General features: G+C 46.9%; 1 protein-coding gene across 1 annotated transcript; it reads right to left on the reverse strand.

Annotated features, from left to right (window-relative positions):
- Positions 1–13,879: 13,879 nt before the first annotated feature.
- Positions 13,880–25,619, reverse strand: LOC119949435 (dynein light chain roadblock-type 2-like). Its single transcript, XM_038771211.1, has 4 exons — positions 25,459–25,619; positions 24,521–24,590; positions 17,293–17,460; positions 13,880–14,174 (listed from the first exon to the last, which is right to left on the reverse strand). The coding sequence occupies exons 1-4, from the start codon at positions 25,459–25,461 to the stop codon at positions 14,131–14,133; spliced, it is 285 nt and encodes a 94-aa protein (XP_038627139.1). The 5' UTR covers positions 25,462–25,619; the 3' UTR covers positions 13,880–14,130.
- Positions 25,620–26,530: the final 911 nt, after the last annotated feature.

Here is a 26,530-nt window from a genome sequence, read left to right on the forward strand (position 1 = left end):
TGGGTAGGGTAGAGTGTTAGACCAGATGACGGAGGTCTCATCCCACTACAAAAGGCTGTTTCTCAATGTTGATTTATATAGGGGTATCTGGCCGAACCCAGTTATTTTCCACTGGGTAGTTGCTCTACCCGGCTCTGTCATTCTTCTCAATCAATCGATCGTATTTATTGAGTGCTTACTATGTGCAAAGCACTGTACTAAGTGCTTAGGAGAGCACAGTACAACAAAATTAGCAGATATGCTCCCTGCCCACAATGAGTTTACAGTCTAGAGGTGGAGACAGACAATCTACATCTCCAGACCTGATCGCGCTCTCTCAATGCAGTCTTTCATTTCCTCTTGCCTTCAAGACATCTCTACCTGGATGTGCTTCCATCACCTCATACTTAACATGTCCAAAACAGAACTCCTTATCTTCCCACCCAAACCCTGTCCTCCCCGTGACTCTCCCATCACTGTAGATGTCACCACCATCCTTCCTGGCTCACAAACCAGTAACCTTGGCATTAGCCTTGACTCCTCTCTCCCATTTAACCCACATAATTCAATCCATCACTAAATCCTGTCAGTTCGACCTTCACAACATAGCTAAAAGCTGCCCTTTCCTCTCCATCCAAACTGCCACAACGTTACTAAAATCAGTCATCCTATCCTGCCTGGATTACTGCATCAGCCTCCTTGCTGACCTCCCAGCCTCCTGTCGCTCCCCACTCCAGTGTACTCTGCTGCCTGCATCATTTTTCTACAAAAATGCTCAGGACATGTTTCCCCACTCCTCAGGAAACACCAGTGGTTGCCCATCTACCTCTGCATCAGTAAAAAACTCCTCACCATTTAAAGCACTTTAAAGCACTCAGTCACCTTGCCCCCTCCTATCTCACCTCACTACTCTCCTACCCAGCCTGCACACTTCGTTCCTCTAATGCTAACCTTCTCACTGTGCCTTGATCTTGTCTATCTTGCTGCCGACCTCTTGCCCACATCCTGCCTCTGTCATGGAATGCCTCATGTCAGACAGATAATTGCTCTCCCCCACTTCAAAGCCTTATTGAAGGCATATCTCCCTCAAGAAACCTTCCCTAAGCCCTCCTCTCCTTTTCTCTCACTCCCTTCTATGTCAACCTGACTTGCTGCCTTTATTCATCCCCTCTCCCAGCCCCATAGCACTTATGTACATATCTGTAATTTATTTATTTCTATTAATGTCTGTCTCCCCCTCTAGACTCGAGACTGTAAGCTCGTTGTGGGCAGGAAACGTTTCTGTTTATCGGTATATTGAATTCTTCCAAGTGCTTAGTACAGTGCTCTGGACACAGTAAGTGCTCAATAAATATGATTGAATAAATAAATGAAATCTAGAGAGGGAGACAGACATTAATATCATTAGTAATAATGATAATAATGACCTAATAATTATTAGCTCAGGGACATGGGTGAATACCACTTCCTTGTCTGGCCTCTTCAGGGTCTGCAGCCCCTAAGGGTCAGCAGCTGCAGTCAAGGACATCAACAACATCTGCTAACATAGGGGTAGTCTCATACGTGCCCTGCCAACTTCGAGCTAATGGGGCTTTGGCCAAACAAAATGGAGTCCAGGCTTTGGACTCTGCTTTACTCTATTGTACACAGAGCAAGTGTTCAATTAATACAATTTATTGATCGATTGATTGAATGATGGAAAATATAAATCAGTGGTTTGAGTATTTAATGTTCAAATCTAAGAGATCACAACAAAAAGAACATATAGCTTTCAGAAACAGTAGGGCATGCTATATGAGATTTCAAAAGTCATTCTATTCTGTGCATTTTGGTGATTTAAGGCTTGGTCAGCCTGTTAGAGAACAAATATTGAGGTAGGGAATCAACAGGTATCCCAGGGGAAAACTGAATGACTGCAGGTTGCTGCTTCCATTTACAAGATGGTGATTTTTAGCCATGTCCATTATGGTCATCCCAGTTAGTGTACTTAATTTGTTCCCATGAGAAGAAAATGTTAAGTGAACAAAGCATGGAGATAATGTAAAGTGTATGAATACAACTGTATTTGTAAGTGATTAAAAAACACCTTGATGGGTTTGTCAGGGATCATGTCTACTAACTATATTGTAATCTGCACCTGGTAGGTTCAATGAATACTACTGATTGATGGCTAGAGGATTGGATAGCAAAGTAAATATATACTGCTAATGAAAGATTTTGAGTGCTGTTTTGTGTGTGTGTATGTGTGTGTGTGTGCACAGTACTTAATTTTCAGAGCGATATCTTTCACATCCTATTCAGCACAAAGACATCTTGTGCTAACATCTGCCATCATCTCTGGTAAATCAGTGTCAGTGTCATGATCTAATGCTAAATATGGGTTTTAGTCCCTCCCTCAAGTCAGACAAAATACTTCAAAGGATGGGGAAGGGAAGTCCTTGAGCCAAGGTCATCTGAGCAGCTTTGTGTCATTCATTCATTCAACTGTATTTATTGAGCACTTACTGTGTGCAAAGCCCTATACTAAGCGCTTAGGAGAGCAGAATATAACAATGAACAGACACATTCCCTGACCACAACAAGCTTACTAAGTATGATGTAGTGGATAGAGCATGGGCCTGGGAGTCAGAAGATCTTGGGTTCTAATTCTGGCACCTCCGCTTGTCTGATGCGTGGCCTTGGACAAGCCACTTTACTTCTCTATGCCTCAGTTACCTCATCTATAAAATGGGGATAAAGACTCTGAGCCCTTTGCAGGACAGGGACCGTGTCCAACCTGATTTGCTTGTATCCATCACAGTGTCTAGTACAGTGCCTGGCACATAGTAAACACTTAGCAAATACTATAATTACATAAATATGTACATAAGTGCTGTAGGGCTGGGAGGAAGGATGAATAAAGGGAGAAATTCAGGATGATGTAGGAGTGGGAGAAGAGGAAAAGAGGGCTTAGGGAAAACCTCTTGGAGGAGATGTGACTTCAGTAAGGCTTTGAAGGTGGGGAGAGTAATTGTCTCTCGGATTTGAGGAGGGAGGGCGTTCCAGGCCAGATGCAGGATATGCGCACAAGGTTGGCAGCGAGATGAACGAGATTGAGATACAGTGAGAAGGTTAACATTAGAGGAGTGAAGTTAGCATTAGAGGAGTGAAGTGTGCAGGCTGAGTAGTGAGGTGAGGTAGGAGGAGGCAAGGTGATTGAGTACTTTAAAAGTTAGTTCTCTAACGATATTGGCATGAAAATTCAGTAGTGCTTAGAGCTAAAAGAAGAGCATTATAACGGGGCATGGCAGTACAAAATTTGTCCACATAAACAAACTGAACAATGAACACACTCATCCAAAGCACACTCATCCAGTGTGGCCTAGTGGATAGTGCATGGACCTGAGGGTCAGAGAGACCTGGGTTCTAATCCCGGCTCTGACACTTGTCTGCTGTGTGACCTTGGATGTCACTAACTTCTCTGTGTCTCAGTAACCTCATCTGTAAAATGGAGATTAAGACTTTGAGCTCCATGTGGGACGTGGACTGTGTCCAACCTGATTTACCTTGTATCTACCCCAGCACTTAGTACAGTGGCTGGCATATAGTAAGCGCTTAACAAATACCACTAAAAAAAAAAAAATCCAGCTATAAATTATGGACACAAGGGGCAGCTGTTTCCACTGGGAAGGCACATTTGGTGCCTCAGCAGGGAAACTAGTTCCAGCTTTATTTGGTTTTACCATGCTTTCACCATTCTTTCCACCGTGGTTTCTGGATAGTCCATGCACACGTTTGTTCATATGAGTTATGAGGATAATTTACTATTGGAGACCAAGACCCTAAAATGTCTTTCCAAAGGGCACTAAGGTACGTGGTCCTAAATGGTTTTTCCACTGATTGCCCCCCAACTCCCCGAAGTTAGCAAGTGCAGTAAACACAGTGAAAATCAGAGTCTGGTGGAGTGATCAGGTCCGCCGAAGACTAGCAGCAGCAAGGTCCCGGAATGCAGTCGGCTCATCCTATGTGAGGGGATGTTTTCTGCTCCTCTTCTGCCCCTGGCTTCACTTTCATTCTGGCCTCTGTTCTCAGGAAGATAAAAATCCATTTGAATATCATTTCAAAGCACAACTTGTTATTCGAATACATCGAGATGCAGCATGTCCTAGTGGAAAGAGTACAGGCCTGGGAATCAGAGGACCTGGGTTCCAATCCTGGCTCTGCCACTTGCCAGCTGTGTGACCTTGGGCAAGTCACTTCATTTCTCTATGCCTGTTACCTCATCTGTAAAATGGGGATTAAGACTGTGAACCTTATATGGGACAGGGACTGTGTACAACCTGATTATTTTGTATGTACCTCAGCGCTTAATACAGCGCGTGGCACGTAGAAAGAACTTAATAAATACCATTAAAAGAAAAAAGTCCCTTGGTTTGAGGTTTATCCATCAAATAGTCTGAGGTACCTTTCAATTCCTATTCTATCCTGGTCCTCCTCGACCTCTCAGCTGCCTTCGACACTGTGGACCACCCCCTTCTCCTCAACACTCTATCCAACCTAGGCTTCACAAACTCTGCCCTCTCCTGGCTCTCCTCATCTCTCCGGCTGTTCATTCTCAGTCTCCTTCGGGGGCTCCTCCTCCCCTTCCCATCCCCTTACTGTAGGGGTTCCTCAATGGTCAGTTCTGGGTCCCCTTCTGTTCTCTATCTATACTCACTCCCTTGGGGAACTCATTCACTCCCACAGCTTCAACTATCATCTCTACGCTGATGACACCCAAATCTACTTCTCCACCCCTGCTCTCTCTCCCTCCCGCCAGGCTCATATCTGAAAGCAGTGAGGAAGAAGCCATTGGAGAGAGAACAGTTTTCTACAAAAATGTTCAGCCCGTATTTCCCCATTCCTCAAGAAACTCCAGTGGTTGTATATATCTGTAATTTAATTTATTTTATATTGATGTCTTTATTTATATTGATGTCTGTTTATTTGTATTGATGTCTGTCTCTCCCCCAACCCCTGCAGACTGAGCTCGTTGTGGGCAGGGATTGTCCCTCTTTATTGCTGAATTGTAATTTCACAAGTGCTTAGTACAGTGCTCTGCACACAGTAAATTCTTAATAAATACGGTTGAATTGAATCCATCTCCGCATCAAACAAAAATTCCTCACAATTGACTTTAAAGCACTTGCCCCCTCCTACCTAACGTCACTACTTTACTACAACCCAGCGCACACACTTCTCTTAATGCTAATCTTCTCACTGCGACTCGATTTCGCCTATCTCACCACTGACCTCTCGCCCACGTCCTGCCTCTGGCCTGGAACGCCCTCCCTTTTCATATCCCCTTCTAGACTGTGAGCCCGCTGTTGGGTAGGGACCGTCTCTATATGTTGCCAACTTGTACTTCCCAAGCACTTAGTAAAGTGCTCTGCACACAGTAAGCGCTCAATAAATACGATTGAATGAATGAAGGAATGAATATCCGACAGACAGTTACTCGCCCCCCTTTCAAGTCCTCCAGGAGGCCTGCACTAACTAAGCCCCCCTTTCCTCTTCTCCCATTCCCTTCTGCATCACCCTGACTTGCTCCCTTTGTTTTTCCCCCTCCCAACCCCACAGCACTTATGTACATAGCTATAATTTATTTATATTAATGTCTGTCTCCACCTCTAGACTTTAAGCACATTGTGGGCAGGGATTGTGTCTGTTTCTTGCTGTATTATTGTATTGTAGAGAAGCAGCTTAGTAGATAGAGCACCGGCCTGGGAGTCAGAAGTACCTGGGTTCTTATCCCAAATCCACCACATGTCTAATGTGTGACCTTGGGCAAATCACTTCTCTGTGCCTCAGTTGCCCCATCTGTAAAATAGGGATAAGAGTGTGAGCCCCATGTGGGACAGGGACTGTGTCCAACCTGATTAACTTGTATCTACTCCAGCACTTAGAACGGTGCTTGGCACATAATAAGCACTTAGTAAGTATTATAATTAAGTACCATAATTATTTCCCAAGTGCTTACTGCACACAGTAAGCACTCAATAAATTTGTTTGAATGATTGAATGAATCACTGAAATCTGGCTGTCCCCAGACAACATGGTCTCTCCAGCTGCTCTCTCCAGAGCGGGCCTCATTTTATCCCACTCCCCCAGATTCACTGGGAAAGGAGGAGGTGTTACTTCATTTTCATCATCATCATCATCAATCGTATTTATTGAGCGCTTGCTATGTGCAGAGCACTGTACTAAGCGCTTGGGAAGTACAAATTGGCAACATATAGAGACAGTCCCTACCCAACAGTGGGCTCACAGTCTAAAAGGGGCTCACAGTCTAAAAGGGGATTAAAATTTTCATATCCCAATGCCACTTTCGCACCATTCCACCTTCCCCATCCCTTTCTTTCTTTCGCTTCCTTCGAAGCCCTTATCACCTGCTTCTACCAACCACTCCGGGTTCTAGTAATGGTCACCTACCACCCCCCAGGCTACACCTCCAACTTCTTTAACCATTTTGATCCCTTTCTCACATTCCTTCTTTCTCCATGCCTACATTGATCCTTGGGGACTTCAATATGCACTTAGATGTTCCTGATGACCCTTCTGCTGCACGCCTTCTATAACTCCTCAACTCCACTGCCCTCCTGCTCCACTCCACCTCACCCATTCATCAACTTGGACACACACTCGACCTCATAATCCCTAGCCACTGCACAATCTCTACCCTCACCAACTCTGAAATCCCTCTATCAGATCACAACCTCTTCATCTGCCTTCTCTCCCACACACCTCCTACCCGTAAATCTGTACTGTTCCCCACAGAGACCTCCAATCTTTTGATCCCATCCAATTTTCTCAACTCATCATACCCCGTTTAGCCAAACTACCCTCCCTTTGTGGACACCAACTCTTAACCAGCCTTACTCCATTTTGTTTTCATTCTCCATTTTGCATTAATCTAGTTTGTTTTCCTAAATTATGATTCAGCCACACTCTTCCCCTTTTGTCAATTTCAGCCATACCGTCCCCTGTCATCAGTTTCAGCCACACCCTATCATCAGTTAGGACAACTGCAGCCACATTTAATTGGATCTGTTGATGGTGTGAAGGAACACCATCCCCACCACGGTGTATAACTAACTACCTCTCCCACATTTCTGTGAGGGTGTTGAGTCCACTTTTAGCATAACACACTTTGTCTGTCTTCACCCATGCAGATCTGTAATAGCATTCCATTTATAAACCCCTTGTGCTGTGTTGCTGCAACTGGCTTCGTTTGTTGGACCTGACATCTTGATGACGAAATTGACTCTCTCAAAACCACCCTCTCTACTGAACTCAACTCACTCGCTCTCCTATCCCTTCATCGATCTCATACCACTAACCCACAGCCCTGGATCACCTCCACAGTCTGCCGCCTTTGTTCTTGCGCATGAGCTGCTGAGTGATGCTGGTGGAAATCTAGATCAGGCCAACTTCGTCCACTTCAAGCTAATCCTTGAGTGCTTTAAATCTGCCTTCTTCTCTGCCAGGCAAAATGAGTTCTCCATCCTTATTCATACCCATGCCCATCACCCTCATCAGTGGTTCCAGATGTCCCTCCTCAAACACCCTGTCTCCCTGCTTCCCTCGTCCCTTGTCCTCTATGACTTGGCCACTTACTTTATTGAGAAAATCGACACTCTCAGGCATGATGTCCTTAAAATCTCCCCTGCCCCTCCCCAGTCCCTTCCCCTTCTTGCCCCTTCTTCAACTCTCTCAACTTTCCTAGAAGTACCTCTAGAGGAGATCTCCTGCTTTCCCTCAAAACCCACCCATCCACCCGCGCATCCGACCCCACTCCTTTGCCCCTTATCAAAACACGTGCCCTCCCTGCCGCCCCCTTCCCTTCTTCCCTGCCTAACTGCCATCTTCAATTGTTTGCTCTCCATTGGCTGCTTCCCCATTGCTTTCAAATATGCTCATGTCTCCCCTATCCTAAAACAACCTTCCTTTGACCCCATGGCTCCCTCCAGTTATCACCCCATCTCCCTCCTACCATTCCTTTCTAAACTCCTTGAGTGAGTGGTCTACACCCACTGCCTCAAATTCCTCTCCTCTAATTCTCTCCTTGACCCACTCCAATCTGGATTCCGTCCCCTTCACTCCACAGAAACTGCTCTGTCAAAGGTCACCAATGATCTCCTTCTTGTCAAATTCAATGGCCTCTACTCCATCCTAATCCTCCTCGACCTCTCAGCTGCCTTGGACACTGTCGACCACCTGCTTCTCCTGGAAACATTATCCAACCTCAGCTTCACTGATACTGTCCTCTCCTGGTTCTCCTCCTATCTCTCTGGCCGCTCATTCTCAGTCTCTTTCATGGGCTCCTTCTCTGCCACCCACCCCCTAAATGTGGGGGGTCCCTCAAGGTTCAGTTCTGGGTCCCCTTCTATTCTACATCTACACCTTGGAGAACTCGTTTGCTCCCATGGCTTCAACTACCACCATTATGCAGATGTTACCCAAATCTACATCTCCAGCCCCGATCTCTCTCCCTCTCTGCAGTCTCACATTTCCTCCTGCCTTCTAGACATCTCTACTTGAACGTCTTCCAGTCATCTCAAGTTTAACATGTCCAAAACATGTTATCTTCCCACCCAGATCCTGTCCTCCCCCTGACTTTCCTATCACTGTGGTTGGCACCACCATCCTTCCTTTCTCACAAGCCTGTAACCTTGGTGTTATCCTTGACTCCTCTCTTTCATTCAACCCACATATTCAATCCGTCAATAAATCCTGTCGATTCGCTAAAATTTGCCCTTTCCTCTCCATCCAAACTACTACCACGTTAATCCAAGCCCTTATCCTACCTCGCCTTGATTACTGTGTCAGCCTCCTTGCTGACCTCCGTGCTTCCTGCCACTCCCCATTCCAATCCATACTTCACTCTGCTGCCCAGCTCATTTTCCTACAAAAAGGAAACAGACCATGTTTCCCCACTCCTCAAGAACTTCTAGTGGTTGCCCATCCACCTCCACATCAAACAAAAATTCCTCACCATTGGTTTTAGAGCACTCAATTACCTTTCCCTCTCCTACTTCACCCCACTACTCTCCTACTACAACCCAGCCCAAACATTCGACTCCTCTAATGCTAACCTTCTCACTGTACCTCGACCTTGTCTATCTCACCGATGACCTTTCATCCACATCCTGCCTCTGGCCGGGAATGTCCTCCTTTCTCATATCTGACAGACGATTACACTCCCCCCTTCAAAGCCTTATTAAAGGCATGTCTCCTCCACTCCCTTCTGCATATCCCTGACTTACTCCCTTTATTCATCCCCCTCCCAGTCTCACAGCACCTATGTACATATCTGTAATGTCTGCCTTCCCTTCTAGATTGTAAATTTGTTGTGGGTAGGGAATGAGTCTGTTTATTGTTATATTGTACTTTCCCAAGCACTTAATGCAGTGCTTTGCACACAGTAAGTGCTCAATAAATAGGACTGAATGAACTAATCCCAATTTTACAGATGAGGTAATTGAGGCACAGAGAAGTTAAGTGACTTGCCCACAATCACACAGCAGACAAGTGGTGGAGCGGGATTAGAACCCAGGTCCTCTGACCCCTGGGCCTGTGATCCTTCTACTAGGCCACATTGCTTCTCATTCATCTTGTTCATTTGTCCACTGGAAGCCGAGCAGCAGGTTAGGAAGATGGAATGATTGGGAGGAAACCACCTATCCTGCCCCACACCCACTTCAAGCAATTTGGCCTAGATGGCTTGGTAGATGGCTTCCCAGTTGAGGAAAGTAGAATTTAGGCGTGGCAGCTTCCAACTGAGGTCAGTACCTTAATGTACCCCCAAAAGAACAATCTGGTCAGATCAATCAATCAATCAATCAATCAATCGTATTTATTGAGCGCTTACTATGTGCAGAGCACTGTACTAAGCGCTTGGGAAGTACAAATTGGCATCACATAGAGACAGTCCCTACCCAACAGTGGGCTCACAGTCTAAAAGGGGGAGACAGAGAACAGAACCAAACATACCAACAAAATAAAATAAGTAGGATAGAAATGTACAAGTAAAATAAATAAATAAATAAATAAATAGAGTAATAAATATGTACAACCATATATACATATATACAGGTGCTGTGGGGAAGGGAAGGAGGTAAGACGGGGGGATGGAGAGGGGGACGAGGGGGAGAGGAAAGAAGGGGCTCAGTCTGGGAAGGCCTCCTGGAGGAGGTGAGCTCTCAGCAGGGCCTTGAAGGGGGGAAGAGAGCTAGCTTGGCGGATGGGCAGAGGGAGGGCATTCCAGGCCTGGGGGATGACGTGGGCCGGGGGTCGACGGCGGGACAGGCGAGAGCGAGGTACAGTGAGGAGATTAGCGGTGGAGGAGCGGAGGGTGCGGGCTGGGCAGTAGAAGGAGAGAAGGGAGGTGAGGTAGGAGGGGGCGAGGTGATGGAGAGCCTTGAAGCCCAGGGTGAGGAGTTTCTGTCTGATGCGCAGATTGATCGGTAACCATTGGAGGTTTTTGAGGAGGGGAGTAATATGTCCAGAGCGTTTCTGGACAAAGATAATCCGGGCAGCAGCATGAAGTATGGATTGAAGTGGAGAGAGACACGAGGATGGGAGATCAGAGAGAAGGCTGGTGCAGTAGTCCAGACGGGATAGGATGAGAGATTGAATGAGCAGGGTAGCGGTTTGGATGGAGAGGAAAGGGCGGATCTTGGCAATGTTGCGCAGCTGAGACCGGCAGGTTTTGGTGACGGCTTGGATGTGAGGGATGAATGAGAGAGCGGAGTCGAGGATGACACCAAGGTTGCGGGCTTGTGAGACGGGAAGGATGGTAGTGCCGTCAACAGAGATGGGAAAGTCAGGGAGAGGACAAGGTTTGGGAGGGAAGACAAGGAGCTCAGTCTTCGACATGTTGAGCTTTAGGTGGCGGGCGGACATCCAGATGGAGATGTCCTGAAGGCAGGAGGAGATGCGAGCCTGGAGGGAGGGGGAGAGAGCAGGGGCAGAGATGTAGATCTGGGTGTCATCAGCGTAGAGATGATAGTTGAAGCCGTGGGAGCAAATGAGGTCACCAAGGGAGTGAGTGTATATTGAGAACAGAAGGGGACCAAGCACTGAACCTTGGGGAACCCCCACAGTAAGAGGATGGGAGGGGGAGGAGGAGCCTGCAAAAGAGACTGAGAAAGAACGACCGGAGAGATAAGAGGAGAACCAGGAGAGGACGGAGTCTGTGAAGCCAAGGTCAGATAGCGTGTTGAGGAGAAGGGGGTGGTCCACAGTGTCAAAGGGAGCTGAGAGGTCGAGGAGGATTAGGACAGAGTATGAGCCATTGGATTTGGCAAGCAGGAGGTCATTGGTGACCTTTGAGAGCGCAGTTTCCGTGGAATGAAGGGGACGGAAGCCAGACTGGAGGGGGTCGAGGAGAGAGTTGTTGTTGAGGAATTCTAGAGATCATGAGACCTCCTCTAAGATACTTCCCTTTGCTACGAAACTAGGAAACCGAAAGCAAGGAGGTCAGAGGAAACGTTCTGAGGACACAGTAAAACAAATCCTCAGACAATGCTGTACCCCAAGCTGCAAACTGGGAGCCAACTGCTTAAGACACACCCGCATGGCGCCCTGCCTTCAAGAAGGGAGTGGCTCTTCTCAAGCAAGAGCTTCAAAAGGAAAGAGAGACACGAGCAAACAATAGTACCAGGGCCTGAAAACATTAAGCCTGATAACACAACCATAAATACACTTACTACTATTAAAGATGGTGGCTCCATGCTTCACCAAACAGCAAGGTAAACCGTACACCACCATCCGTCCCCCAGCTGCATCAAGCAGCACTGGTGCTGAGGTAGATCGGCCAAGCCAAGTAGGAGGAGGCAACTTACCCAATCTGTGCACGGGGCCCATCAGTAGATCCCGTGCTAAGGCACCAGGCCCAGCAACAGTGACCAAGGGCAGGGTGCACTCCAGGCAGCAAAGTGGCAGTGTAGGGAGTAAGTTCAGGCCTCGTGCCCAGTGCCACAAGCACTTGTCATGGACTGCCAGGCATACCAGTTCCTGGAGGAGTTGAGCAGCAGCAGGAGGAGGAAGATCAGGGGAAGGGGCAGGCACTAAAGCCCTCCCACAGACTCTTGCCTCTCTGCTTCACTTCTGGCATCAGCAAGCTGTAGGCAAGAGCAGGGGCTAGTGCCAGCCCATGGAACCCCTCCTCTATCCCTTCCCCTACCCTTCTCTTCTGTACCCTCCAACCCTCTTCTTTCCCCACTCTTACTCATTCCCTTCCTTAACCTATTTATTGCCCCAACTACTCATATTCAAAATGGATGCAAAACCATTTGTTGTTGCTTTGTTTCAAATGAGTTTATTCATTTTTAATAATTATTCATTTTTAATTCTGTAAAATGTGCACTGTTAGGCCAGTACACTTTAAGGCCAGAGGAGGGAGAATATCTATGCCCCCTATTCTGGCCCACAGGGCAGTAAAGCTAGTAAAGCTTAATGCTTATTGATCGGTGTTTCCCATTGAAGGGGGCTCAGTCGGGAGCTCAGGTGTCTTCTCATTTCTCTTAAGCAGCTTCCCTGAGTGCCTATCTGAGACTTGCAGGGGAGCTAGTTTCTTTTAGGGTATTTGTTAAGCACTTACTATGTGCCAGGCACTGTATAATAAGCCCTGGGGTAGATACAAGCTAATCAGGTTGGACGAAGTCCCTGTCCCACATGGGGCTTACAGCCTTAATCCTCATTTTACAGATGAGGTAACTGAGACACAGAGAAGTTAAGTGACTTGTCTAAGATCATGCAGTAGACAAGTGGCAGAGCCAACATTAGAGCCCAGGCCCTTCTGACTCCCAAGCTCTATCCACTAGGCCATGCTGCTTCTCTAATTCCAGTGGTTGTTGAGGTGGTTGTCTTCTGAGTAGTGTGCAATTCTTTCTAATCTTCAACCAAGTGCAAGGGTACAATAGTGGTGAGAGACTAGAAGGAGTCACCAATTCTCACCACTGGAATCCAAGAGGGTGAGTTCTCTCTCCCAAGTCAGAAGGGACTAATCTGTTCATTACTAGGATCATTGCTAGTATCGAGTAAGCGCCTAGTACAGTGTTCTGCATACAGTAACTGCTCAATAAATACCACTGATGAAGTGTTTATGATGTCCTGAGCACTGTACTGTACCAGTCACTTGGAAGGTGTATAAAAGAGACTCAGTTCTTGCAATTGAGACACTTAAAATCTAATGGAGAAAAATGGGCACATGGCTAAATATTCACCAGGCAGAATTGGGGTAGGCATGTCTTTTGTGCAGAAGAGTCAACCCAAATGAAATATTTGAGCAGTCGGTGCACAAAAAGACATATAATTTAGTGCCACCGTACAAGAGGCTAAGTGATGACATCACTGCACCATGTGGCTGCTTCTTAGCAACAGCCGTTGCTGTCAGCAGGGATGGGACAAGGGAGAGGGAAGGGGAAAGGATGGTAGGGGAAGGAAGGAGAGAATGGTAAAAGTGTCACAGAAGTGCCAGGAGGAGAAGGGAGGCAAATTGTTGTGGCTAGAGGTCATTGTAACAAGCTCAGCACACATCTTTGCCCAACTGCCCCAATGGTATGGCAACTATAAAACCCTGTGGAAGCTTGAGTGAGGTATTCAGGGAATTCTTCTGCCTAGTATGGTACTATATGTATGTAGAGCTGTCCTTCGTATTCCAAGAAGGCACTACTTGAAGTACACCTGTGTGTGTGTGTGTGTGTGGCTGAAAAGGACAATGTGGGATCCACAGTCCCAGCCACATTGGACACACAAAAAGATGACCTCTTGTTGTGATGCTGTACACTTCATATTTGCAGATAAAGGTGCTGTTCTTTCTTTTGCCTCCTTGTCTCTCAGCACAAAGCAGAAGTTAAGCAGAAACACCTTCAGGGAGCATGTTTCACATATTCATTTTTATTACATTAGTCATTAAGCTTGGCAACTCACATCAGATTTTGATCTGTGTATATCTTGCTAAAGCACAGTTCTAAAATTCAACCAGAAACAAAAACTGAGAAGCTGTGCTAGAAACAGTTTTAATAAAGACAAGCTCAGTACATTAGTAAATTCAGTAAGGACCACAATGAAAACTTGAGCCTTTTCAAAGTATAGTTTCGTGAATGCAAGATTACTACTGCAGAAGGTCTAGTCATATGGATCCTGAAGAACGACAAGAAGATATTCCTTAGCTGTGGAAAAAAATGAAAGAAACATGAGTTCAACTTCAACCAAAAAAAGCTAAGCTTAAAAATAAAAAGAGACCTCATTTTTGTTGCTTTTTATACTCCAACAATGCCGGCAGATTCTCTCAGTCCAGTCACTGTGTGGGGGAGCATGAGTTGCCATAAGTGGCCAGCAGTAATAGTATTTATTAAGCACCTACTGGGTACTACACTGTGTATACAGATATGGTCTCTGGCCCCCAAGGAGCTCACCATCTAAGAAGATCCGAAAAAGCAGATCAATCTTAGAACCCCCCTGGATGTACACAGTAAAGGGAGAGGTTTCCCTCCCTCCCCTCTCCCTGAGATCCCTAATCACCCATTCTGCTGCAGCCTGTGAAATTTGTTCTTAGTGGGCAACCCCAGAAAGTGGCACGAGATGGGACAGGAAAGGAAAAGGAGTAGGGTGGGGCTCTCTTTGTGATTCAGTTTGAACTCCAGTTCTCCCCAGCTCCCAACAATATGCTGCTCAGAGGAGATTGGCTGTCAGGTTGAACAAGTGATTCTTTAAGTGCAGCCAGGTAATGCTGGGAGCAGCCGGGAAGGGAGGGATGATAGTAGTAAGACCACGTATTAAGGGTCTGCTGTGGGAAAAACCCAGGGAAAAAGTACAATATGGATAAGAATTAGGCACGATTTCTGGTTCTAGAAGGACGTCGGGCACTTCTCTGCAGTTTAGGAGGGTGAGTCTGTTTGCTTTGCCACACCAGAAAGGGAGAATATAATTTGTTGAATGCTAAGACTGCATACTCTTAATCATATCATCCTTAATGCATTAAAGCAGTTGAATCCAATTCCACTGAGTAAGAATGGAAGGTCACGGAAAGGTTGTACTTTTCCCATGTTTGAAGCAGAGGATCAGGCTCTTTCATTCATTCATTCAATCATATTTACTGAGCGCTTACTGTGTGCAGAGCACTGCACTAAGTGCTTGGGAGAGTACAATACAACAAAAAACAGATACATTCCTTGTCCACAATAAGCTTACTTTACTTATTCCTTTCAGTGGAAAAATACAGCACACCTATTTATTCAGGGTTATTTAAAAACATAAATTTACAGTTAAAATATTTTCCAATTGTATTTTCTAATTATGCAAAGTTAAAGATGAATGTTCAGAACCAATTTAATTCTGTTTACATACAAAATGGAATTTTAAGAAGATTGATTAAGATTTACTTTATCAGTCTTTGAAACACGGAATCTGATCCATAAAAGGAAAGCAAAATGCACCTGTGTGAAGGCAGCAAAAAGAATATAAATTCAGGACATACATCTACAGAGATGATACCCAAATCTACATCTCCCCCCTGTTCTCCCTCCCTCCCTCCAGGCTCGTATCTCCTCCTGCCTTCAGGACATCTCTACCAAGATGTCCGCCCACCACCTAAAACTCAACATGTCTAAGACTGAGCTCCTTATCTTCCCTCCCAAACCCTGTCCTCTCTCTGACTTTCCCATCACTGTGAACGGCACTACCATCCTTCCCGTCTCACAGGCCCGCAACCTTGGTGTCATCCTTGACTCCGCTCTCTCGTTTACCCCACACATCCAATCCGTCACCAAAACCTGTCGGGTTCACCTTCCTAACATCGCCAAGACCCTTACCCAACCACAGTCTTCTAACCTGTCATCTTGGCCCACGCCACACCTCCCCAAATCCATGATTTCTGCACTCTGGACCCACTCATGCTGTCCCAAACTGTCATATTCCTCCCATCCACCTCCTCAACACCTCCCTCTCCACCAAATAACTTCCTGGCCCCCTTGTCCCTCTGTCACTCTTACACCAGCAACCCCCTGCCCTGGATCACCCCCATTGCCCACTTGCCCCATTTCTGGGCTTGTGCAGCTGATCCCAGCTGGTGAAAACTAAGGCACCAGGCTAACTTCTGCCACTTGGAATTCACTCTGACCTGCTCTATTTCAGCTCACTCTTCGGCTCAGCAACCATTCTATTCCTCGCTCATTGACTCCCATGCCTGCAGCCCCATCAACTCTTGCAAACCTTCAACTCCTTCTTGAAGCCTCCAGTGTTCCTACTGCCTCTCTCCCATAGCCCTGATGATCTCACCAACTTCTTTCAGGGTAAGATAGAAACCACTGGGCATGAACTTTGCAAGGTTCTTCCTTCCCTTTCTCAGCTCTACTCCCTCCTCTTCCTTCTCTTCCTCCTTCCCTGCTCACAGGAAGCTTATACTCTAGGGGTGGAGACTGACAGGGGAATCAGAATAAATAAATTGAATGTTCAAAAATAATATCAGTAGTAAATGAATTGCATTTTCAAAGGATAAGACCTAGATCATAAAGGCAGTTAACAAAAAATAAACACAGAACCCTAGAAGCAGATGATGGGTTGCTACATTCAGGGTATGGATAATTGCCTGGGTAAGTATTGTTGTAAAAGGTGGCATTTTAAGAGGCCTTTGAAGGTGAGGAGGATTAAGGTCTGGTGGATTTCAGGGTGGGGGCAGGGGGAGAAGGGTGCTCTCGGTTGCAGGGATAGTATGAATGAGCTGAGCTGAGAGCACAGGTTGGAGGTGGGCTTGGGTGGAGCAAATAGTATGAGCAGGGAACGTATGAGAAACCTGAGGCCCGGAGAAGATTAGTGACTTGCCCAAGGTCGAGCAACAGGCAAGTAGCAGAGCTGGGACTAGAACCTGTGACTCCTGGCTCCCAGGTCTGTGCTTATTCCACTAGGCCCCACTGGTTTTGAGGTGAAAGATGATGTGTGCCAAGCGAGGTTTCAGAAGGATGATCTGGGCAGGACTGCCATTTTATCAATCAGTCAATGTGTGCAGAGCACTGTACTAAGCCTATGGGGGAGTACAATATAACAGAGTTGATATACATGTTCCCTGCCTTGTCTAGAGGACTGGACGGACTGTAGAGGTAAGCGTTGGTGCATCCACCTCACCCAGCCATCAAAAATTGAAAGCCATGGTCTCACTTAACATTTTTGGCTTTGATCAATGTACATCTAAATGGCTGTTTGATATGCTTTGAAACAGCAGGTAACACCGAATGTATAAGAATGTGGTTTGTTTTTTAAAGTTACAAAAAGTCACTTTAAATATTAAATTACCTGGGATTACCAGGATTTCATATTTCTCTGTAGCAATCCGAAGAAGATTTAGGGCATCTTGAGGATTAAATTCTTTCACAGCGTAATGTGCTAGTTCTATAAGGTGATGAAGATGCTTTGCATATTGAACTGTTGCAGGGTACATTAGGTTTTTTTTAATTGGAGTGCCTATAAAAATGAGTGAATACAAAACATACTATTAGTGCACAGATCATCATTGCATGCTAAAGAGCACATTCAAATGAAAACCCATAAATGAATATTCTCTATTCATTAGCAGTTTCTCTCACAAAATTTAAATTTTATATTAGGATTTATTAGAAAATCTTTAGAAAAATAAATCTAGATTACATCATCTCAGAGTTTATTTACTAGAGAAGCAGCATAGTGTAGTGGATAGAGCACGGGCCTGGGAGTCAGAAGGTCATGGGTTCTTATTCTGGCTCCTCCACCTGTCTGCTGTGCGACCTTGGGCAAGTCACTTCACTTCTCTGGGCCTCAGTTACCTCATCTGTAAAAAGGGGATTGAGACTGTGAGCCCCACATGGGACAGGGACTATGTCCAACCCAATTTGCTTGTATCCACCCCAGTGCTTAGTACAGTGCCTCGCACATAGTAAGCACAGTGCTTGGCACATAGTAAGCGCTTAACAAAATACCATTATTCATTCATTCGTTCGTATTTATTGAGCGCTTACTGTGTGCAGAGCACTGTACTAAGCGCTTGGGAAGTACAAATCGGCAACATATAGAGACGGTCTCTACCCAACAGTGGGTTCACAGTCTAGAAGGGGGAGACAGACAACAAAACAAAACATATTAACAAAATAAAATAAATAGAATAAACATGTACAAATAAAATAAGTAAATAAAGAGTAATATAAGATAAATAAATAAATAAATAGAGTAATACACATGGTAAGAGCCCGCTGCGGGACAAGGCCTGCGTCCAACCCGATCTCCTTGGGAGCCACCCCGGCGTTCATTCATTCATTCAATCGTATTTATTGAGCGCTTACTGTGTGCAGATCACTGTACTAAGCGCTTGGGAAGTACAAGTTGGAAACATATAGAGACAGTCCCTACCCAACAGTGGGCTCACAGTCTATTGTCTGTTGTTTGCAATCGTAAACACAAACATTTATTAAGTCCTTATACTGAATAACTCTAATGCTCCATACTACACATTACAGAAAACACATAGAAATTGATTAAGTCACCGAGAAGCCACTTGGAGGTATCTGTTCAAAATGGTGTTAAATGGTCTGCGTTAATTGGCACTAAATGGAGTTATTTCGGTCATATGAATTCACACAAAGATATCTATTCTTCATATTCAAAGACCCAGCTACCGACAGTGGTGCTTTCTCCTTGTGTGTGGCTGAAAACTGATGACTCCTGATGACTCCTCCCTGATGACGCCTCTGCCGCCCACCTTCTATCTCTCCTCAATGCTGCCAACCTCTTGCTCCACCCCACCTCACCCACTCGCCAATTTGGTCATACTCTCGACCTCATCATCTCCTATCGCTGCACTGTGTCCACCCTCACCAACTCTGAAATCCCTCTCTCTGATCATAATGTTCTCACCTGCCTCCTCACTCACACTCCTTTCCCCTGTAAATCCATATTACTCCCTCATAGAGATCTCTGCTCTCTTGACCCCATCCATCTTTCTGAGCACCTCACACCCCACCTCGCCTCCCTCTCCTCTCTACCCAATCTTGACGATCAGATTACTGCTCTCAACTCTACCCTTTCTACTCAGCTAGACTCACTCGCTCCCCTTTCCCTTCGCCGCTCTCGCACCACTAACCCACAGTCCTGGATCACTGCCACTGTGCACCTCCTTCGCTCTTATGCTCGAGCTGCCGAACATTGCTGGCGAAAGTCTAAACACCATGCCAACCTCTTTCACTTCAAGTTTATCCTTTCCTGCCTTAACTCAGCCCTCTCCTCTGCCAGACAAAACTATTTCTCCTCCCTTATTGACACCCATGCCCATCATCCCCGCCAGCTCTTCCGTACATTTAACTCCCTACTGAGGCCTCCGGTTCCTCCCCCTCCTCCTTCCCTCACCCCCAACGATCTGGCCTCCTACTTCATTAACAAAATTAAATCCATCAGGTCCGACCTCCCCAAGGTCACTCCCCCCCCTTCTCCAACCCCCCGGCTCTCCACACTCTCTGCTACTCTCCCATCCTTCCCAGCAGTATCCTCAGAGGAGCTCTCCTCCCTCCTCTCAAGTGCTACTCCGGCCACCTGTGCTACTGACCCCATTCCCTCTCATCTCATTAAATCTCTCGCTCCATCCCTTCTCCCCCCCTTAACCTCCATCTTCAACTGCTCTCTCTCCACTGGTTCCTTCCCCTCTGCCTTCAAACATGCCCATGTCTCTCCCATCCTAAAAAAACCCTCTCTTGACCCCACCTCACCTTCTAGTTATCGCCCCATATCCCTCCTACCATTCCTTTCCAAACTCCTTGAACGAGTTGTCTACACGCGCTGCCTCGAATTCCTCAACACCTACTCTCTTCTGGACCCTCTCCAGTCTGGCTTCCGTCCCCTACATTCCACGGAAACTGCCCTCTCAAAGGTCACCAATGACCTCTTGCTTGCCAAATCCAACGGCTCATACTCTGTCCTAATCCTCCTCGACCTCTCAGCTGCCTTCGACACTGTGGACCACCCCCTTCTCCTCAACACGCTATCCGACCTTGGCTTCACAGACTCCGTCCTCTCCTGGTTCTCCTCTTATCTCTCCAGTCGTTCATTCTCAGTCTCTTTTGCAGGCTCCTCCGCCCCCTCCCATCCCCTTACTGTGGGGGTTCCCCAATGTTCAGTGCTTGGTCCCCTTCTGTTCTCGATCTACACTAAGTCCCTTGGTGACCTCATTCGTTCCCACGGCTTCAACTATCATCTCTACACTGATGACACCCAGATCTGCATCTCTGCCACTGCTCTCTCCCCCTCTCTCCAGGCTCGCATCTCCTCCTGCCTTCAGGACATCTCCATCTGGATGACTGCCCGACACCTAAAACTCAATATGTCCAAGACTGAACTCCTTGTCTTCTCTCCCAAACCCTGCCCTCTCCCTGACTTTCCCACCTCTGTTGACGGCACTACCACCCTTCCCGTCTCACAAGCCCGCAAACCTGGTGTCATCCTCGACTCCGCTCTCTCATTCACCCCTCACATCCACGCCGTCACCAAAACCTGCCTGTCTCAGCTCCGCAACATCGCCAAGATCCGCCCTTTCCTCTCCATCCAAACCGCTACCCTGCTCATTCAAGCTCTCATCCTATCCCGTCTGGACTACTGCATCAGCCTTCTCTCTGATCTCCCATCCTCATGTCTCTCCCCACTTCAATCCCTACTTCGTGCTGCTGCCCAGATTGTCTTTGTCCAGAAATGCTCTGGGCATGTTACTCCCCTCCTCAAAAATCTCCAGTGGCTACCAATCAATCTGCGCATCAGGCAGAAACTCCTCATCCTCAGCTTCACGGCTGTCCATCACCTTGCCCCCTCCTACCTCACCTCCCTTCTCTCCTTCTACAGCCCACCCCGTACCCTCCGCTCCTCTGCCGTTACTCTCCTAACGGTGCCTCATTCTCGCCTGTCCCGCCATCGACCCCCGGCCCACGTCATCCCCGGGGCCTGGAATGCCCTCCCTCTGCCCATCCGCCAAGCTAGCTCTCTTCCTCCCTTCAAGGCCCTACTGAGAGCTCACCTCCTCCAGGAGGCCTTCCCTGACTGAGCCCCTTCCTCCCTTTCCCCCTCGTCCCCCTCTCCATCCCCCTCATCTTACCTCCTTCCCTTCCCCACAGCACCTGTATATATGTATATATGTTTGTACGTATTTATTACTCCATTTATTTTACTTGTACATATCTATTCTATTTTGTTAGTATGTTTGGCTTTGTTCTCTGTCTCCCCCTTTTATACTGTGAGCCCACTGTTGGGTAGGGACTGTCTCTATATGTTGCCAACTTGTACTTCCCAAGCGCTTAGTACAGTGCTCTACACACAGTAAGCGCTCAATAAATACGATTGATTGATTGATTGAAAAGGTGGTGAACATAAACCAAAGGTAGGTAGAGCACTTTTTGTGGTCCTCTGCTCCACTGGGTTGAGCAATGTGCTCCTAAATATGGCTGCTTGGACAACAAGAATGTTGCAAGCAGCCAGTGAGGCCTCTTCGGAAACTGAGAGCCCAATATAAAGTTCCTGACTGACACGGGACTTGAGTTTAGGGTGGCAGGGTGAAAACTGCATTTGATTTGTCCTTGCAGGAGTGGTGATGGACAAATCCTCACTATTGGCTTCAAAGCTCTCCATCACCCTGCCCCCTCTTACCTCACCTCCCTTCTCACCTTCTACAGCCCAGCCCGCACACTCCGCTCCTCTGCCTCTAACCACACTGTGCTTCATTCTCGCCTGTCCAGCCGTCGACCCCTGGCCCACGTCCTACCTCTGGCCTGGAATGCCCTCCCTCCTCACATCCACCAAACTAGCACACTTCCCCTCTTCAAAGCCCTACTGAAAGCTCACCTCCTCCAGAAGGCCTTCCCAGACTAAGTCCCCCTTTTCCTTGGCTCCTCCTCCCCTCCCTGTTGCCCCGACTCCCTCCCTCTGCTCTACCCCCCTTCCCACCCCACAGCACTTGTATATGCATGTACATATTTATTATTCTATTTATTTTATTAATGATGTGTATATATCTATAATTCTCTCCTCCCTTTCCTCCCAGGAGGCCTTCCCAGACTGAGCCTCCCTATTCCTCTCCCCCTCCCCATCCCCCCCACCCTACCTCCTTCCCCTCCCCACAGCACCTGTATATATGTTTGTACAGATTTATTACTCTATTTTACTTGTACATATTTACTGTTCTATTTATTTTATTTTGTTAATATGTTTTGTTTTGTTGTCTGTCTCCCCCTTCTAGACTGTGAACCCGCTGTTGGGTAGGGACCATCTCTATATGTTGCCAACTTGTACTTCCCAAGCACTTAGTACAGTGCTCTGCACACAGTAAGCGCTCAATAAATATGATTGTATGAATGCTATTGATGCCTGTCTACTTGTTTTGTTTTGCTTTGTATTGTTGTCTGTCTCTCCCCTTCTAGACTGTGAGCCCATTGTTGGGTAGGGATTGTCTCTCTCTGTTGCCAAAATGTACTTTCCAAGCACTTGGTACACTGCTCTGCACATGCTAGACCCTCAATAAATACCAGTGGTTGACTGATAAATACTAAAGCCAGAACAAGTAGGACCATCAGAAAGGAAGTTGATTACTAAACTCAATTCTCATGTGTAAAATCAGAGGCCCTTAAGAAATGTCATTATGGCCCACCGGCCCACTAGATGCCACTGGTCCACCTAGCTCAGTTCTCCAACAGTAGCAACAGGATTCTTGAAGGAACAGGGTGATGATTACCCTCAGTAACGGTTAGGGATGTGCCACCTACCATCTCTCTACACGACTGATTTCCCCTCTGGTAATCCAGTATGAATTCAATCAATCAATAGTGTTTACTGAGTACTTTCTTTGGGCAGAGCCCTGTACTTAGCACTTGGGAGAATACGATATAATAATAACTGTGGTATTTTTTAAGGGCTTAAAAAACAGTGTCAGTCACTGTTCTACAAGCTGGACAAGGCAATTAGGCTGGACACAGTCCATATCCCACTCAGGGCTGACTGTCTTAATCCCTATTTTACAGATGAGGTAACTGAGGCACAGAGAAATTAAGTGACTTGCCCAAGGTCGCACAGCACACAGCCCAACATATGACCCTTTTACAAAAGTGATATCCGGAGGAGGGATGGCAGTGGAGGAGCTGGGATGACAGCAAAGGGGGCTCCAGAAGAGGAAAAGGCGGGTCTGGATAGAGCACAGCCCTGGGAGTCAGAAGGACCTGGTTCTAATCCTGGCTCCACCATCTGTCTGCCAGGTGACCTTGGACAAGTCGCTCAATTTCTCTGCCCCTCACTTCCCTCATCTGTTAATGGGCACGAACACAGTCCCTTCCCTCAAGGAGCTTACAGTCTAATGGGAGGTCCTGAAACTGAAATAAATTAACAGGTAGGGGGAAGCAACCGGGTTTAAAGATATGGACATAACTGCCATGGGCGGGATGGGGTGGGAGTGGGCTCAAGTACACTGACACCTGTCTACATGTTTCGTTTTGTTGTCTGTCTCCCCCTTCTAGACTGTGAGTCCGTTTCCGGGTAGGGACTGTCTCTATATGTTGCCAATCTGTACTTCCCAAGCGCTTAGGACAGTGCTCTGCACACAATAAGGGCTCAATAAATACGACTGAATGAATGAATGAAAGTACAGAGGTGACAGTATGTTTGCACCTTTTCACACTAGAATCAGGATTCAGGACAGAGTCGATTATTATCTCGCAGTCCATTATCTGTTTCTGAAACTAATTATGGTACTTGTTAAGCACTTACGATGTGCCAAACACTGTTCTAAACACTGGGGTAGATAAAAGTTAATCAGGTTGGTCACAGTCCCTGTTCCACATGGGGCTCACATTCTCTTAGTCCCCACTTTACAGATGAGATAACTGAGGCCCACAGAATACTAATAATGATGGTATTTAAGGGCTTACTATGTGGGGGCACTGTACTAAGCGCCCAGATGGATACAAGCAAATCAAGTTGGATAAAGTCCCTGTCCCACGTGGGGCTCACAATCTCAATCCCCATTCTACATCTGAGGTCCCTGCGGCACAGAGAAGTGAACCGACTGGCCCAGGGTCACACAGCAGATAAGCGGTGGAGCCGAGATCAGAAGCCAGGTCCTTCTGGCCCCTGCTCTATCCACTAAGCCACACTGCTTCTAAACTCGTAGGCTATATAAATGTCTTTCCTAAACTGAGAAATTCCCAGACATTCCCAGAAATTCCCAGCGGTAAGCTCTTCAAATTCAGGAGCGAAACCGACAGCTGTTGAGAACTATCATAACTCAAACATTTTCCCCTTTCTGAATAGTTACTGAAGAATACAAATTGGGGGGGTGGAATTGTATTTAGGTTTTTTAGAAGAACCGCTGGATTTTTTAGCATAATACCCATAAAGTGTTAAACTCAAAATATAGAGAACAGTTCTTTGATATCAAAGTATTTTACAAGGCATTTTTTTTCTTCAGGCCTGGTATAACACACACCTATGAAGTTACATTTTAGATCTTTAAATATAGTTGAAATATATTTACCGTCTGCACTTATAACCATAACTCCAACAACCCTTCTATGGAACCACAACCTCCTTAAGGTCCTTGCCGTCTATAACCAATGAAACAGAGCAGTGAGAGTTAATTAACCAAAATAACATGTTGGGGGATATACACTTTCCTTTTTCTCCAACTCGAGACTAAATTGTCCATTGCAAAGACATCTCAGTCAGATTCTCGTGAAAACATTATTTAACTTTAGTTGAGAAGTTATCCAGATCCTAAGTGTCTTCCAGATTCAGTAAAAACCTACTAGGACATTGTAGTTGAAATTCTGGAAAAAGACCATGCGTTGATCAATCAGATCCTAGGCGTCATCAAGTCAATGGGAAATAGGGAATCTGGCTCTCGAGGAGGCAGATTTTCTATAATTTTTAAAAAAGAAGATTTTGACAAATATTTAGGACTATACGTGTTGCAGATTGGTGTGTGTATACATACACACACACACACATAATTATTGTGATATCTTTCAGTGTTTATGTGTAGCATATCATTTCTGGGGGTCGGTGGGGTATGCCGGTCTTTCCTTCCCCGTCTACCGCTGACTTGGAGAGTTAGTTAACCACAGTGTAGCCCAAAAGCTTCCTAGGGTCGATCAAATTCTGCCTTCATTTAACAGTGCTAGAGAATGAATAAAGGGAATCACAGCAATATAGAAAGTTAGGTCTTGTAAATGGGGATGCTTAAAGCTCAGGGACCTGGGCCTACTTTGTGGTCATGAATGGATCTTGTAAATGGGGATGCTTAAAGCTCCTGGGTCTCCTTTTTGGTCATGAACGGCGCAGGGCGGTTGCGGGGCTTCCCCGGGCTCAGCTACGCCAGAGGCAGAACGACAAGCCGAGCCGCCTGAGCCCTCCTCCCGGGCCGCTCCCCCTCTCCCCGTCCCCCCCGGCAGGGTGGGGGTCCAGCCCGGTTACCATGGCGGGGCGGAGCGGAGCCGGCGGATCCCGGGAGCCCAACCGCCGCCACGGGCCCCGTCGGTTGCTAGGAGACAGGGGCGATGACGTCACCCCGGACAAGCGGCCGGGCGCCGCCGGTCGGGGGCGCGCGGGGGAGCGGGGGCGCGCGGAGCCGGGCCCCAATGGCGTGGGCGGAGCCTCCCCCGGCCCGGCGGGGACACGGCCGCGCCTCTGTCGTCTCCTCCGCCTCCTCCTCCTTTTCTCTCTCTCTCTCTCGGTGGCAGCTGGGAGTGGATTGCTTTAGGTACACAAGGACTACACAATCAGGTGCCGGCATCATCTGCGCACTGACTGGAGCCGGAGGTTTCTTTGGTTTTTCTTCTTTTAATGGCATTCGTCAGTTGCTTACTGTGCGCCAGTCACTGTACTATGCACTGGAGTAGACGGTAATAATGACTGTATTTTTAAGCGCTTACTATCTGCCAAGCACTGTTCTAAGCGCTGGGGTAGATACAAGGTCATCAGGTTGTCCCATGTGGAGCTCACAGTCTTAACCCCTATTTTACAGAGAAGTGAAGTGACTCGCCCAAAATCACACAGCCGACAAGTGGCAGAGCCAGGATTAATCGTGACCTCTGGCTCGCAAGCCCGTGCTCTTTCCACTGAGCCACACTGCTTCTCCAGATATAAACTAATCAGGTCTGACACAGTCCGTATCGTTCACATTGGGCTCACAGTTTTCATCCCCATTTTACAGATGAGGTAACTGAGGCAGAGGCAAATTAAGTGACTTGCCCAAAGTCCCACTGGGGGCAAGTGGCAAAGCCCGGGTTAGAAGTCAGAGAGGAGGGAAGGGATCTCTTGAGATATTGCCGGGAAAGATGGGAGAGTTGAAGAAGGGGAAGGAGGAGGGAGGGACAGGAGAGGAGCCGGGGAGATTTTAGGGAGCTCGTGCCTGATGGTTTCGGTTTTCTCAATAAAGTACCTGTCCATTAGGGTCAAGAGATGAGGGAGGCAGGGTGGAAGAGGCCAATAGACAGCCAACAGGGAATGTGTCTGTTTATCGTTGTATTGTACTCTTCCAAGCGCT

This window comes from Tachyglossus aculeatus, chromosome X2, assembly GCF_015852505.1.
Source record: "Tachyglossus aculeatus isolate mTacAcu1 chromosome X2, mTacAcu1.pri, whole genome shotgun sequence".
Classification (NCBI taxonomy): Eukaryota; Metazoa; Chordata; class Mammalia; order Monotremata; family Tachyglossidae; genus Tachyglossus; species Tachyglossus aculeatus.